The 17,031-nt window shown below is 45.2% G+C and overlaps 1 protein-coding gene across 11 annotated transcripts in view; it reads left to right on the top strand.

The window, feature by feature from the left end:
- Positions 1–17,031, top strand: part of Wnk (Wnk kinase) — a 540,152-nt gene that overhangs the window by 255,891 nt on the left and 267,230 nt on the right. For 9 of the 11 annotated variants that reach the window (XM_065456126.1, XM_065456128.1, XM_065456129.1 and 6 more), the window contains exon 10: positions 14,570–14,644. The exons of the other annotated variants lie outside the window; for them this stretch is intronic. In XM_065456126.1, coding sequence (XP_065312198.1) covers positions 14,570–14,644 — 75 coding nt within the window. The remainder of the gene's footprint in view (positions 1–14,569; positions 14,645–17,031) is intronic. 11 annotated transcript variants of the gene reach the window in all.

The raw sequence follows: 17,031 nt of genomic DNA, 5'->3' as shown, positions 1-17,031 counted from the left end.
GACGGCTTCGCCGCGTGGCCTGGCACCCGCGGCGGTCGGAGTGGTTGAGGCGCAGTGCGAGAGATGGCGTGAGTGTTGCGCTGCGGCGGGGTTACTTGGGCACGGTTAAGAAAGGCTCTTCCTCTTGAGGGGCGGACTGGTGAACGCGGTGGACGTCCTGCGCGTGCGCTGATCCATGCTTCTGCAAACTGTCTCGCGTGGCGGCCTTCGAGCGCGCAACCGTTCGCATGACCGTACGCGCGAACGACCAGGCGTTGGGATCCAGCATGGGGCGAACATATTCGCTCGTTATTCGGTCGCGGTGAGTCGGACTTCTAGATTTGTCGCGCGCCCATCGGCATGTTTTGTGGATAGCAACTCGGCTAGCAGGCATTGATCTATGAAAGGTGCAATAAATGCCCTTGTGATTGTTTGCACTACTGCGTTGTTGTTCCTTTGTCCCAAGAGTAAGTGGACGAGAACCCCACTACTTAAGCATGGATCGTACCACTGTTTTTTTCCGTGGACTGTTTTCTACTTTCAGTACCTTCCACGCCGCTGCGGCCCCGTTGCATAGGCAACCGGACAGCATCATTTTTCAGGTGGCAGCGAATGATTGCGGTGGTGCCGAGCCAGACCCCGGGCTCCTCTGCTGAATGGCCAGTGTAAAATGACAGCCAACGTTTAAACGCCGTACTGTGTTTTGCCCAATTTTTCGAACACAGCATGCACGATTTTGCATACATGGGGAACAAGGTTGTCGCCATTCAATTTGTTGCCTATCCTCCAATTTCATTGTTCAGGCGATTTCATATCTTTGAAAATGCCGCACGGCTGCTACTAATCTTTGGTTGACTATGCACCAAACAGCAACTTTCACCACTGGATACTGAGGAAGTTGCGTTGGTTAGGCCTAACTGAATCATGCGAGCATGACAAAAATTCCCTGCAAGCCAAAGTTTGCACAGTCAAAAGCTGTGCTTGGGTATCTGCACTTCGTAACGGCGCGTGATGCGCATCTAGCGAAAGCAAAACGACCCCTCACCCGCCATTGTTGCTTAGTGGCTGTGGTGTTACACTGTTAAGTTTGAAATGAAATGAAATTATCGGGTTTTACGTGCCAAAACCACTCTGATTATGAGGCACACCGTAATGGAGGGCTCTGGAAATTTCGACCACCTGGGGTTCTTCAACGTGCACCTAAATCTAAGAACACGGGTGTTTTCGCATTTCGGCCCCCATCGAAATGCGGCCGCCGTAGGCCGGGATTCGATCTCGCGATGTTAAGTTTGAGGTCGCTGGATTGAGTCCTGGCCACAGCACCTGCGTTTCAAATGGAGACGAAATGCAGTGACGGCCGTGCATCGTACTTGGGGTGCACATTGAGCATTAATTCTGACCCCAGGCGGTCAGAATTAATCCGAAGCTGTGGCATGCCTCATAATCAATGTCATGGTTTTGGCACGTAAATCACCAGAATTTATTTATTTAAATGGCCCCTCAGGGCCTAATGTTGCGGTTCTTTAAATTGATGGTATAGGTATATCAGTCAAGTACAGCAAATGGCAAAATGAGATAAATACTTCTGGTGTGGTAAAAAGCAACAAAATTAATTCTACTGCTAGAAGTTCATGGTATTGTACTGCGTGATCATGCGGACTATTTGAATTGAGGTAGCGAACCAGCGACAATAATTATTATTTTTTTTTTTTTGCATTCACATGGCTTGCCCACAGTCAAAGCTCCATATACACAGTTTGCAATCGCTTTCATAAATCTGCGCTGAAAATCAATTTTACTGCTCTCAAATGCATTTTGGCTTCTCCAAAAGTTGCTGTGAAATGGCATGGGCCAGTAGCATCATTGCAATTTCCATCCCTCAATATGGTATACAACAATATCCTTGGTTTCTCGAAGTGTAGCTGCCTACGTTAGCCTTTAGGTTAGCAAGAGCTATTAATGTGTGTCGTTTCTGATGCACATACCTTTTGTATTTAACAAGTAATACCCAATAGCAGAGTTTAAATGCTAGTATGATGTTAAAACTTGTGAACAGCTTTTGCATGTGAGCATGGTAATCTACATTTGCAATGTATTGAAGTGCTTTTTTTTTTCTGTAACAGATATATCTTGCGAATGTTCCTATCTGTAGATGTCCCCAAACCAAAAAACAAAAATTTGTATAGGACAAAAAGAGTGTTATAAATAATTAGCTTGAACGGTTCAGGTAAAGTGTCATGAAATTTTGCAAGTGCGCTGACTCATTTGGTTACTTGTGACTGAACATAATTAAACTGAAAATACCAGATAATGTTTTTATGAAAAATAAGACCAAGAATTTTTATTGTGTCAACAAACTCGACAGCAAAACAACCAAAGCACAACTTCAAATTTGTTGTGACTTCGTTTTTACAAGAATGAAAGAGAACAACTTTTGTTTTCGCTAAATTTATCGTTAATGAATTTGGCTTGCTCCATGTGTGCAATTTCTGCAATGTTTTATTAACTCGAGTTGTCAGACTCTCTAGGTTAGTGCTCATAAAGAAAATTAGTGCCATTGGCATAGATCACATAAGTGAGCAAATCACTGATTGAGGTAATATCATTGATATATAAAATGAATAAAAGTGGCCCAAAATACTACAAGAACTCCTGTTTGTTCACACTGATAGCAGTACAAGAGAAGTAAATCGATGAAAGCTAGTGGCTGTGTTAGTTCTGTAGTCTTATCTTCCTGTAGCTTTATCTGTAGCCTTATCTTCCAAAGAAATGGGCTTGTTAAATAGGGCTGAACAACGGAGATAATAATATATGCAACCACGAGGAGCCTCGCTCAAACGTTGCCGAGGTCGATGGACAGACCCTGGATCGCCAGCGCCACGGACTTGACTGAACCTCCATGGCTCCCGTCGCCACTGCGACGCTGACGCTACAACCTTCTTGGCCCACAGCCACATCGATAATGCCAGCTCAGCGCTATTTCTCCCTCGATCGCAGCTCAGGTCACGCGCCTCCAAGGCTCATGCCGTTCGGGCCGATACGGGCACATCGTCCTCTTCTTCCTTTCTGTGCCGCAGGCCTCTTACGTATGACAACGAGGCAATGGTTACGAATGACAAGTGCTCTTTATTGATAATGAGCTTGCGCGATGTGTGGCTCCAAAAGCAAACATGTTTTTCCAATAAATGCAGTTGTAAGTTCAGTGCTGCATGCGTCCCCATTCTCCTTCTGTGTCTTGTGTTGGTAGCACTGTTCTTAAGTAATGCAAACACCATATTTACTAGATTCTAACGTGCCCTCAATTGTAACGCTCACCTCTTTTGCGTGACCATAAGAACCGCCCTTGATTGTAACGTGCGACCGTTTGCCATGACCTAAACCAAGAAAAGTTCTTTACAGTACTGTGCACTTCATTATTTGATACAGAGATACAACTTTCTCTCATTTGGAAAAGTAAAGCTTTACTCCCCAATACGCTAAAGTTGCTATAAGTGGAAAAAGTTGCAGTTTCACACAGAAGGCAAAACATGAATTGCGATAACAAATTAGTCGAAAGTTGTAATAAAAGTAAGGATAGTAGTTTAATGGCTTGAAACATTCGCTTACTAACTAAATTAATAAGCATAGCGTCACACGGCCACAAGCAAACACAAACACATCTCACTCATTGACTGCAGAAACTCTTTATGAAAAGGCTGGAGTGAGCAAGTGCAGTAGCAGGAGCGAGTGAATTGACCTTTGTGTAGCCACTTGCTTCAGTGTAAACTACGCGATGAGAAAACAACGTGGTGCGCCTAGATGAGTCTCCATTGCAGATCGCTTTCAAGACAGGGGCCGCACCGTATGCAGCAGCTACCGACTAAAATGCCTCTCCTGTTTGCGCCACGCCTGCAAGCAAGTTTCGGGAACCTCGAAGGCCCAAGATGTGGCCCGATTTCAGTCCATCTCTGCACACATGATCACTTTTCTTTTAATTGCGGCATCGCGCAGCTTCGCAGTCGGCACTTTCATGCTGATAGAGCAAACACAAAAAATGGGAAGACGGACGGTGTACTACCACAGAACACCTATATAATGGTACTACAGCAGCAGATGGAGGAAGGTTTGGCAGCTAGGCTCGAAGCATGCACAAGGCGGCCATTTTGAAATGCCCATGGCGATACGGTAACGCAGATTTAGGGTCATACTCAATTCTAACCTTCACGCAATTTTTAAATCCGTTTTACCAGAAAAAAAGTGTGCATTAGATTCGAGTGAATGCGGAATGTGTAAGCAGAGGAGATATTATGTTAAGCACTGTGATGCAGGTTGTTTTTGACGTAGTAGTTCTGCAGAAACCCGCAAGGTGGAGAGAAGTAATGAATAAAGGGAAAAACAGACATCCACCCATTGATAGCAATTGCTACAAAGGAAACCCATACGGGTTCCTCGAAAGAAAAGCCTCATAGTTGAAGAAAAATTTGTCTTGATCCGGGACTCGAACCCGGGACCTCCGCCTTTCCGGGGCAGCCACTCTACCATCTGAGCTAACCAGGCAGCTAGCAGATAGCAGGGCGAAGTCGAATTGGTCGACAACACGAAGCAAAGGCAAGCAAAGGCCAGATGTTTTTCTTTAATTGTTGCAGACAGTTCCTTGAGACGGAGCCTCCGAGAACTCAATTGAGGACAAAGCCGTTTCTTCCAAAATGCTCACAACACATTTAATCCAACAAGCGAAAATGGAAACATAAAATAACCACTCAATGAAAAACTCATAACCAGAAACAAAATACAGTAAAAACTATAACAGTATCCAGAGCACTAGAGTTAGGAGCAAATTACGAGTGTGATCGTGCACGCAACAGTTTGACGCAGGGGGACTAAAATGAGGCAGCGAAAGAAGTGGGGTTGGTCTCACCACAGTGCCGATACAGTTGAAGGATGAGCCAACGACCAGAGCAGAGCAGCTGCGGCTTAGAGAGGGGACGCAGGCAGCTTGGTGGCATGTGTAGATGGAGGTAGCGTCTTGGCCAGGCAGCTGGGTGCAAACTTGTCGCTTCCTTGAACTCTCCCCCTCCTCGGCCAGTGCACCTTGTTTTCCTGTCACTCTGGTTGATTTGTCTTTTCCTGATTGGCCCCTGGGAACTTTGTGCACTTTCTTAATTGGGTCATTTTCCCTTTTTTTTTTATCTTGTGCCACTTGTTCGCATGCTTGAAGCTCGTCGACCTCGTCGTCTTCCATTCAGTACTGGATTCACCTCCAAATGTGCACTCTTTGTTATCCTCTTCCTTTCTTCTCCTTCCACGACACTATATTTGCGCACTTCACACATCGCAAGCACATACTTTACTGGTTCAGTTTGTAGATTATCAATGTCACATGCCCTTCTGTTCAGTGAAGTGTAAATGTCCCATTTTTCTGTTTGAGTAAAAAAGCACTGACAACTCATCTTCTTTGTGTCCCGTTGAATGAATGTTTGAATGGAAGCAAGTTAGAAGATTGTTTTGGTGGCTATTATGTAAATAATTTTTGCACCGAAGGAACCACAAATGCACGTGCAAATGGTAACAATCCCTATTTTATCAATGTCCTGCGCAGTACATGTGTGTGTACTATGAGTGAAGAGTCATCCTTTCGAAGCAAGACCCTTCCTGCCGCTCGTCCAGACAAAACATCAGTTCTTGGCTTTCTTTTTTGCAGTTGCCTTCCTGAGTAGTTGCTTCATGGCTGGGCTTAAAAGCATATCTAGTGCCAGCAAACAAGCATAGAAGGGAGACGTCCTTGTTTGCTGGCGCTAAATATGCCTTCAGTTTACCAACACGCCCAACAAATGGCAATGCTGGGCTTAAAAGCTCATTTTTAAAAGCTGGCTTTCCTGGTTAGTGACTGAAATCTTGCGTTGTTATACACATTCTTCTTGCTTTCGGTTGCAGAGCGCCTTGATTCGCACATCTCTTAAAGGTCCCGGAAGCACTACTGAAATCTCTTCGGGAAAGTTTACCTGTGCAACACCTTTGTTTAGGTTGCTTCAAATGTTCTGCAGGCTGGGGTGCTTGTTTTGCTCAAACTTCATGGCTGAACTGTCTACCTCTAACAGCCACTGGAGGCCTTCCAACGTAGGTGCTACTAACAAATCTGGCAACTGCACTTTCAATAACTCAGCTGCTGCCACTAGTGTGACCTCTGCCTGTGTGAATCCAAACTCTGGCAGTTCCAGTGCGGCGACATTCTCGATGTCCACTTTTTGAGGTTCCGAACAGCCATGCACCTCACTTAGTGCCGTTTCCGTGACTAATTTTACAGTTAACTCACGAACTTTTGATCTCGTTAGTGCCATCAGGCTAGCCTCCCCGAACATTAGACCTTTCTTGCACAGAATCTGATCCAACCTACTTGAGAACAGGTAAGGGGACTGCGGAGAAAGCATAGACAGTATGGCAGCTTCCGTCTCAGGCATGCCAAAAGGACCTCTAACAGATACTTTTGTGACCAGAGTACATGCACTGTGAGCTTTCACAGCTTGCTTAATCCAGGCACATTGACCCATGAACATTTCAGGTTCCACATAAGAGCTGTGAACCACGTCCATGGTAGCCACAGAGTCGTGCAGTACGCGACATGGTTTCCCGTTTACCTCCAGGTCGCGCATGTACGATTCGAGCAGCTTCATGTTCTCATCATTGCAACTGACCGATAAAAATACTACCTTTGCCTTGTGTCAGGATTGGGGGCTCAATCCCATCGCTCGTAACCCGTTGTCAAGATTGGAGTCCGGCATGAATTAGAAGGTCGCTGGCCCTTGCCGTCGTCCAACTTATCCACGCTGAGGACGTTGATGAATGGAAGGACTGCTTCTCATCGAGAACGAGGAATGTGGGTTTATTTACAGTATCTACATCAGTCTAGCATGACTGCAAGAGAAAGTACCTCAGTCTAACATGACTGCTTTAGAAAGTACATCAGTCTAACATGACTGCTTGAGAAAGTGCATCAGTCTAACATCACTGCTTGAGAAAGTACCCTCAGCAGCCACACAACAGCGATTTATAAACACTCGGTCCCCCCTTGATCCCCCCTCGATCCCAAGGTGACGGAAACGTTCGTCCAGTCATCGTAAACAAGCCGCCTCTCTGCGGGACGGTTTACACACACACACACTTCTGCGCAGGTTCACAGTCCAGAGCCGACGTCAGATGGACTTCGTAGTACTCTGGGCTTGTGTCAGGAAAGGTTCCTTTTATTCCCCGAGCTGACCCCCGCAGCGCGGCCGGGTGCCCATTATCTTGCGTCTTGGACGGCGCGTGGGAAGGAGCCTCGAACTTCGTTCCCGCGAGCACTCCCCCGCTTGCGGCAAACCAGGGCGGCAATGGCGGGCTCAGTAACAATAGTTGGTCCGCTAATCGCATTCAGTCACAACGGCGACGAGGCTAGAGCGTAACGGTGGCGTTCCAAGAAAGTTGACGCCGCTGTCACAACTGGCTGGCAAAACTTGCACCTCAGCTGGGCCGTTCTTAACACTTGTTACATTGCGAAGCAGTGGGCCCTGGTTTGTGACAGTTGTAGCAAAGAATGTATTTCCTCACTTTCAATTTCTTTGCTGCTCTGCCTTAACCAGGAAGTATTACATTTTGAGTTATCCTCAATCATAGGCTTGTGCTTTCCTTTTTTTTGGCCTGGGCTTCAGCCCGCCAAGCCTGAAATTGGGATAGCCTTTTCGACAGTCGCTGACTTCATTAGCCCAACACGTCACAAATTCGTCAGCTAGTTGAGTGGCTCTGGCTGTCGTGCTAACTTCTGGCCTATCTTGAACCCAGTACCTCACATTTTCAGGTAACCGATTGTAACATTGTTCAAGTGCAAAGCACTGAACAACCTTTGCGTGATCACTATAGACTTTTTGTTCCTTGAGCTATTCCTCCATGTTTGACATAAGCTTATGTGCAAATTCTGTATAGGACTTATTCCTAGCCTTTTCTGTTTCGCGGAACTGCCGCTGGAATACTTCCACTAGCAGCCTATACTTCCTCAGCAAACGGGACTTTACCTTATCATAATCCACAGCTTCCTCTCTGGTTAAGCGAGCTATTACATGCATTGCCTCGCCCGGTAACCTTGTGGGCAGATTCTGCGGCCATGATTCGTGGGAGAACCCTTGCTTCTTGCATGTCCGCTTTATGGCCGCATTAGCTCTGTCATCTTTAACGATACATGCTCTCCTGCACTGTTTCCTTCGCTCCTCTTACCTGCTATTCAAGCACATTCCATTTCTAGCTCAACTCGCTTCATTTCAAGTGCGTGTTTCCTTTCCCCACACTCTTGCTGTTCTCTACGTTCCTCTGCCTGACTTTTTGCAGTCTCCCTCTCTCTAATGATCTCCAGGCATTCCATAAGGTCATGATTCTCAGCCTCTAAAGCAAAAATAGCCTCAATCAACTGTGGTTTTCGGAGTGCGTCAGTGACATCCGATTGCAACTCCTTTGCTAGCTCCAACTCTGGTTTACCAACTGTGGTTTACCTTACTTCAGATTCATGGCTGTTTTCAGTGCTGCTCTGTTGTACACAGCTATCTTGCCCTAACTTAACTAAGTGACAACAATAATTCCAATTACCCGTTTTGTTCTCTTCAACAGAACCTGGCAAAACTCGGCAGAGAAAGTCCCACACTCACTACCTTGCAGCCAAGAATCCAGCGTAGACAATCGCAAATGTTGCATTCAGTTGTGGCTTGGTTGACGAGGCTCTTAGATCCATATCCCTCTGCTGCTTGCCAGTTCTTACGACTGCTACCAATTCTTATGAGCTGGTACCGGTTGTTATGAGGACGGGGTTTCGGCGACCTTCAACAGGGTCTCCTTGGAGCTCGAACCAGATTGGCCATTGAAGAGGGTTCGGCAGAGAAGACGAGATGATGTAAAAACAAATGACAGAAGTTTAATACATTGTTACGTGTGAGCGGTGCACTCCAAGACAAAAAATACAAATATGTTCGGCGTGCGTACTCCTGCACGCAAGGGCACAGAAGGTGTCCGTAGCATCTCGCTGGCCTTCTTATGCCCTACACCATCTGGGCAATGGCATTCTCTCGCGCTTCGTGGTAGAGGGCCTTGTCTGCACAATGGACAGTTCATGTAGAGGAATATGGAGAAAATCCACTCACTGGTGTAGAGGTGGGCAGCTTAGGTAACATCGGGTCAACACACTGGTCAACCCATACACAGGAATTTGGGGAGAAACCACTCCCTGGCGTAGAGGCGGTGAACTTAGGATAAGTAGGATTTTCACTGGCGCAAAATGTCGTGGTACAGACGCGATGGACAAGTATTTGCATGTCGACAAACATAACGATTAGGCACATCGTGTTTGAGGCGCTATAACAGTCGCTGTAACTGTAACAGTCTGCTGTCTGAAATGCTCCCCATGTACATGAACAATGCACCAGCCTAGTGGGAAAGCCCGATGACACCACTACGGTGGATGAACCAGCTGGGTAGGTTCAGATAAGGACAGTCGCTAAAGGGGCCCCAAATATTTTTTTATTATCACTTAAATTTGTATATCGGGCATAAAAACTTCTACACTGTGGAACTGTGACTACTTTTCTAACTCACATGTTTTTTCCACATACACAAAATCTTAACTGAGACAATGTGCAAACATCTCCTTATTAAGTTGCAAAACGTTGCACACTTTAAAAACGCATGGTATAGAGAACACAGTTTTCTACATGCTGACCCATCTACGTGAGCGGAGACCCGCGCCGAGTAATGGCGACTTCGTAGATGACGTAGGCCCTCGTCGGGGCATGCAAGCGCCCAACTGCAGGCATAAATAAAGTTGGCTCCAATCCATTCCACATCTATACCACCTGCGATGGTATAGATTCCATCTTGCATGGAATTAAGGCAATATGAATTTAATTTGTTTGAGCTTGATGGCAGCAGCACCGTGCTAAAATAGCAACTCTCAATTCAAATCTAAAATGCAACTTTAAGTATTCCACGTACTTATGTGGAATGTAGCTCACAATATGGCTTCTTTTGGACATGGCTGCAATATTTAGGAGCATAGCCTTTGGTGCTTCTGGATAGGCTTAGCGATTTTACGAACATTATAGCTGGTAAACTCAAAGATGCTTTTTATTGCACCTGAAGGAAAATGAAGTAGAAGCCTTCAGAGAAAGGAAGAAAGAAGAATGGAAAGGTGTCAGGCATGTGCAAGGCATCCAGACAACCCATGTGTGGAAGAATGAGAAATCTGACCAACGAAATTCCTTGTACGTAGCTTGGTGCGTAAACACAGAAATGGAAGGATCTGTGAATCTGCAGTTTGCCAAACTTGCTTGCTCGACTGATTTTTACTGGCTGTAGATAACACAAATAACTTCTTTCAGAAATCCTGAACCTGAAGCTGTGGTTCTTGCACTTTCATATGACTTCTTCACATCCTCCCTTTCAGCCCATATTGCGAATGATAAATTAGTCCCGAATGATAAGTTAGTCAACCTCTACTAGCCTTGTGATAGCTTATAAATAACCCCGCATTTCAATAATGCTCGGGCTGCCTGTGCATTATTGAAATTAAGTCCAGCCACCGTGTAGTTCATCGCTTTATAAACCGAATCAGGATAAGTGCGCCATTGACCTTCTAATTACCTCCGCCATTGAACACCGAAGTGGATCAAAATTCCTATTTTAATTTCAGTACTTTTAGACTATAGAGTGTAACATAGTATAGCAGCACATTTTTGCAAGGTCCTCAGGTAATTTTACAGAAGTTGGAAATTTGCTTTATTTCAAGAAAAAGATTAGGTGCCAACCTTACTTTTCATGCCCTCTTTTTTCTAATTTGCCATCCAGTTTCAAGCAATTAGCGCTATATTTTGTAAATTGTGTAGCACTTAACAAACAACAGAATAAAAAAAAAAGTTGAAGTTGAACCCTTAATCCAAAGGACCTTAAAAAATGTCCAAATAACCGTCTTTGTCACGCATTGTCGAGCAAAGATTAAATAAGTTCAGATTGCCCTAATTGCGGGTGAGAGGTGGTATGATGCAGAGCAAAAGGGTTAACATCTATAACACTGTGTTCTCTTTACAACGCACTTTTAAAATTTGCAACGTTTTGCGATTCGATAACAAGATTTCTGCACCTTGCCTCAGTTAAGATTTGTTGTATGTGACAGAACATCTCTGTTACAAAAGTAGTTGCAGTAACGCGGCATAGAAGGATTTTTTTATAGAATAAAAATTTAAGTGAAAATTAAAATATTCGGGACCTATATTGCAGTGGTGTGATTGCACTTTCCCACTAGGCTGATGCACTTTCATGTACACAGGGAGTGTTTTAGATAGCTAATGTAACTAGAGATCGATGCCAGAAATAGGATGCGCCAACTAGTCTAAAAAAACTTGCTGTACGCGCTTTCGCCTGCTTGCTACCTCAGCATATCCTAGTAGGAATACAGATGCAGCGGCCCTGAAAACTCGTTTCATGGTTAAAAAGACAAGAAAAAAAAAACATGCATCCGAGTCACTCTTATTTACTACAACAAAAATGAGTGCAATTTTTATTTTATTATTAGAACAAGACACATCGTTTAGATGACCATGGGTTTTGCTGATCATCATAGGTTGCACGCTATAGTGTCAATTCTCCATGGGCCTAACTTTTTTTTCCCGAATCGCACGCATGCATGCGGTCTTGAAAGCACCTAGGCACACAATATATTTTGGCTGAATTTGAACAGCACTTAACACTTGTGCGTAAAAATAAAAAAGGGAAAAGTTTTCAGCGTTTACCTAGATGCCTAGATTCGCATATCATTCGCTCGTCGTGTCTGCTTGTCCCTTGGCATCTGAAAACTAGCGCTCCCAAGTAGCTATTCAAATTGATTAGTTGCGCCACCGCATCAATACCACACTGAGCCTTCCACAAAGCAGGCAACCTTGACAGCTCCCAGTGGTGTCTTCAGCTTTTCTACAGCTTTGAACAGCAGTTCTACTAGAGCTTATGGGGAGGAAATGGGGGGGGGGGGGGACCGACCCCCGTAGTTTTTCTAGGAATGCTGCGGGCCTAAGCGCTTGGCAGTTGGGAATTTTATGCCTCATTTAACCTACAGTGGTGCCTTCGATCAGTCAGACATGGTTTGAACATTTCGCACTTGTAAATTGACTGCTCTGCTACTGCCGCGGTCGCAATACAATTCTCGGGAATACAAACAAAAGCATGAGTCTTAAACGAAAACATGAGTCTTAAAATAGGCTCAATTTTCTTACTTAAAATAATGCAACTTGTATGTTTTGCAGTACTAGATTTACCAGTCCTGGGTGGGTATTCTATAAAATTTTAATAAATGCAGGCCATAATTATTACTTAAGATGTCTCTAAAATGTTCCAATTCTCACAATTCTTGCAATTTTGGCATTTCTGGGATTTTACAATGAAATAAATACGTGGTGTAGTTGCACATTTTCTTTTAATTTGCAAGAAACCTTTTAATAATTGCCAGAAATATTTTTCAACTTCATCTCCTTAGCTAAGATGGCCTCAAAAGACCCTGAACTTTGGTGTCAATCAGAGACAGTTGGTCAAAAACCAAAGTTTGGACATTTTTTTAAGAACGTACTGTGGGTGACCTAAATTTAACTTCCTCTTGGTCAATAGTGCTAGTTGTGTCAATTTACCAAGCAACTTTTGGCATGGTACAATGCATTCATTCTAAAGTGATAGGCCTTTGAAGATGTAAAATCTGGAAGTCGTTCAAATGCTTTTTTCCACCTTTGGTTAAGTATGACTCTTTTTGAAAATTCCGTGCTAAGTTTTGCAAAATGAAGGTTGAGCCCTTTCCACAGAGACATTTTCACACCTCATATAAAAATTTGTATGAAAACTAAGAATAGTCGAGACCCCCCTGAGTCTATCCTTATCTGAACACGACCTATACATAGTTGGATTGACGCATTTCACGCATTTTTCTTAACAATGTCCATCCTCTGTCGTGCCAATCTGGGTCACTGGGCATGTGCCTGAGTAGGCAATTTGGGAAGAGACAACTTCGGTCCTTTGGATGTGTGCAACTGGGCCATTGGGAAGGGGGCCCGAGCAGACGACTTGGGCGCAACAGGGCACGAAGCACTACTGCACGTGTGAACATTGTTCGCTAATCTTCCAGACTGGGCATGTGCCACTGGATAGGCATCCAGATAGGCAAGGGGAGCAAGAGTCAAGAAGAAGTTGATAACAGAAATTTGAACAAGTCTGCTGCAAAGAAGTGAAAAAAATCAGCATTGGAAGCAGCCAAGTGAGGAGAAAGAAATGACGGGAAGTGAACGGGACCAGAGCGGTCATTGAGTAGGATGTCGGATAATTGAAAAATTGAACAAGTCTGCTATATAGAAGTGAAGAGTTTGTCAATATGGTGTTGCTCTACTTTTGCAATGCCAATCACATTAACAGCATTCAGTTTGAAATGGGTTTGGTAACAATTTTTTTATTACATTATGCCTTAGAAATATAAAGTTGGAAGGCTTAGGTGAATTCCCGAAGTTGGTGACATCATTAGGAGGTCGTTTTTTTTTTTTCTGGGAGGACTATAGCTCGGCAGTAATATGTTAGATGGACCTTACTAATACAGTGTATTGTGTAAGAATGTGGGACTTCGTTGAACTTGAAAGCTGTATTTTTCCCCAAGCAGTCAACCACTTATAAGCCTTAAGAATCCATACATTCTAGAAAAAAAAGTTACGCAGAAAATCCTCTTGAAGTTGTCTTAGTATGTGTGCGCATTGTGCCACTTGCTCACCTCCATGCAGCCCGGTGTCATTATCGAGGTTATGAAACGTGATCTGATCAGCATAAATGACAGTGTTGCGGCGACACGAAGTGCTGTGAACGGCGGCTCAAGGTGAAGTCATGAGGCAAGCAAACTACTGCAGGTGGTGGTGCCAGGTGTGCTGATGAAGTTCTGATCATTATAAGCCATTATCACTCTTCAGTGCTTTATCCATCCGCATCGAACCATTCTCAACCGTGGCCCAACCATACTCTGGCTGCTGCTGCATATGGCGCGGCTCCGCGGGCCCCTATCTTGAAAGCGATTTGCAATGGGAACACAGTGTGGGTAGTACCAATAGCTTCATGCATGCTGTGTTCTCACCGCCTAGTTTTGTTGAAGCAAGAGGCAGCATAAAGGTCCATTCGCTCACTCCTGCATGCCCAATCTCGATAGCAATCATCTTACAGGACAGACAGATGGACGGATGTTCCTTGCTCATTGGGTAGCCATAGAGATGCTTATGCATATAAAAATTGGCGTGTTCAACTAGAGACCTTTGTAATGAAGGGACACTTAAGAGCAGCATTAAATGAGTGGTAAGGTTTTCTTTCAAAATTTCATTTGAAAGAAAAATTGTTGATTATCTCTGGAGAAAGGATTTTCTCTGGCAGGTTTGACATGATTTCCTTTAGAATGCCCTTATTGTCGGATGTCCTTTCTGGCTTAACACCCATGATAAGCGTTTTGCTATTGCACAAGCATAATCTGCTAATACGGCTTATGTTGAAGGCTTCGGTACACCACAAAAGTGCAGCAGCGAAGACGTCTCTGTTGAAGGCGCAGGTTTCAGCACCACCCCCCCAGCCGGCACCCAGTGGAGCAGCAGCGACGGATGCTCAGCTGCCGCCGCAGGTAGGAGGTCATGTGCACCCCCCTCTGCTGAACGAGCTTCCTCGATTGGTGCAGCTGGTCAGGGGCAGCCCCCAGAGCCCCACCATCCTTGTGTCCCCCCCGCGATCATTTACGCCGATCCCAGCGTGCGTTGCCAATGGTGACGTGTTTGCACCAAGTGCGTTTGAGCTGCTGCCGCCACCTGCGCGCCGCAACTCGCGCCAGCTGGTGGCGTCTGCACGGTCGTTGTCAGCTGGCGACCTCAGCATCATCAGTGCTGTCTCTGCTGCACTGGAACCTCGTGGGAAAGTCGGGGCATCACTGGACACTGAGCGCCTTGAAGCGGCACTGCTGGGGCGCGAGATGGAGCAGTCATTTCGTGCATCAGGCCGCCGAATCATGGCACAGGGCGTGACAACCATTGCCAGCGTGCGTGGCGGCAGTCTTGTGCGGAGCACCTTTTCAGCAGAGGCGGCGAGCCGCAAGCTTTCAGTGCCGGATCCTCCGCCAGCATCGGCAGTGCCCCTGGCCCGTCCTGCCTCATGCCACCAGCTGAGCTCCGTCCTGGCAGGCAGTGCCAAGGTAGTGGCGGGGATGCGGCGCGCCGGTGGCGGCTTATTTTCTCCCATGGCTGTCGCTGCACGGCTTTGTGTCCAAGGATGAGCATGTCCCGCTTTCTTTGTCCTCTGTCTGGGAAGCTTCACTGCAGCATGCGACTGGACTCTCGCTCTGTCTCTCTCTCTGTCTGTCTTCCTCAAACACTGGCCATCCAGAGTCCGCACACGTTCATGTTGATCATAGTTGCACACTCTTCGAATCCATGCAGCAGCCCACGTATTGCAGTACACTGGCTAGGGCTTGGCAAGCACCCCATAAAACAGATAAGTGTACTGTCCAGATTGTTCAGAACTCCCATGGGTTGCCACGTGCTTATGATAACTGGTGGTAACCGATCAAAAACAGAGTGCTGTGTAGAAGGGCAACAGTGAGGTGCTTTGCAGATGCGCCATAATCAACATCATCGTGGAAACAATCATCGAAGGCAATGTGGGAGTGGCAAAGCCTAGACGCGTGCCTAGTGGACACCAACGAAAGGATGTCCTCACAGCCCCTTTGTTCATTTACTGCGCATGGAATTTCGCTCTCAGTATGGCTGGTCTTTCTGGTACCAGTGCTGCGAAAAGTGATCAAAAGATTGCTTTCGTGCATGTGGCATTTTTTCTCCGTTCAGCTTTTTTGAGCGGTGACCAGTGGCATTAACCGAGATGCCAACCTCTTAAGCTAAGAATGTGATGCATCGCTGGACATAGCATTATGGATGGTGTGCCACAAAGCGTATGTGTGTTGCAGTTTTGGGAGGCCTAATGCAAGTGCATGTTGCAACAGGTGCCCCCTGAATGCACATCCAAAGTGTGTGCTGGTGCTTTAGACCAGCACACACTTTCAGCTATGTGTTCGGTTTGACTACTGCTCTGGTGCTGTAAAAGAACAAAAAATAATAGAAGTTTCATTGATAATATAGTTAATTTTTTGATTTCTTAGAATTCTACGCCTTTGGGTTAGATCATAATTGAATGCTTCTCATGTGATGTAGCTGGTTGTGATGAATTCAATAGCACACTCAGTATACAATGTTCTCATGCTGCTTTTAATGGGCTACGCGCCCTGGTGGATGGAGCAAGCTTGACAAGATCGTGTAGAAGCATTGTTGAAAGATAAGGGCACAAACAGAGGACATAATATGAGACCTGTGCTTGCATCATTCTATGTCGGCACTCTTCTTTACCAACATACTAAGCCAACTAGTAGCAGGAGACTCCTGCATAAGTAAACCACCTGTGTTGCTTTGAAAAAAAGAGCACGGTTGCTAGGCAACCTTGTGTACTTCAATTTTTTTAGTGTGCCCTATCTGGCATTTCTCATTCTGCGTCTGTGCTGTTTTGTTTTTCTTACCTTATATATTTTAGCGAATGGGAATAGATCCACAGCTGTTATTCAGTGCTTATATTGTGTCTTTTACTTGTGTCCTATTTGAAAACTGCTTACTATAAACAACAAGATTGCATTGTACATAGTGTAATGTGAGCACAGGAGGACAGCAGAAGTATACACGGAGCCAGTGGTCATATATAAGCCAATTTGGCAGCTGAAGGTGTCTGGCGAGATGAAAAGAAACGTAGGGCACACATCATGAAATTAACTTAGCCTGCAGTTGATTGTTGGTAAATATTGGTAATGCATCTGCCTTCCCATCTCTATTCATACATGCCTGTTTGTGCAACTTGTGAGCTACATTGCTTTGATATGAAGTGATTTGTTTCAACCGCTAATGAGCGAACTGTCTAGTGCAAGGGCCATCACCTTGCGACCCGGAGTAATGAACATCTAGGTGAGCTTTTGAGGAAGAT

The sequence above is a fragment of the Dermacentor albipictus genome, chromosome 6, assembly GCF_038994185.2.
Source record: "Dermacentor albipictus isolate Rhodes 1998 colony chromosome 6, USDA_Dalb.pri_finalv2, whole genome shotgun sequence".
In the NCBI taxonomy this organism is placed as follows: Eukaryota; Metazoa; Arthropoda; class Arachnida; order Ixodida; family Ixodidae; genus Dermacentor; species Dermacentor albipictus.
The sequence above is the reverse complement of the archived record's forward strand: the minus strand, read 5'-3'. Positions and strand labels throughout refer to the sequence as shown.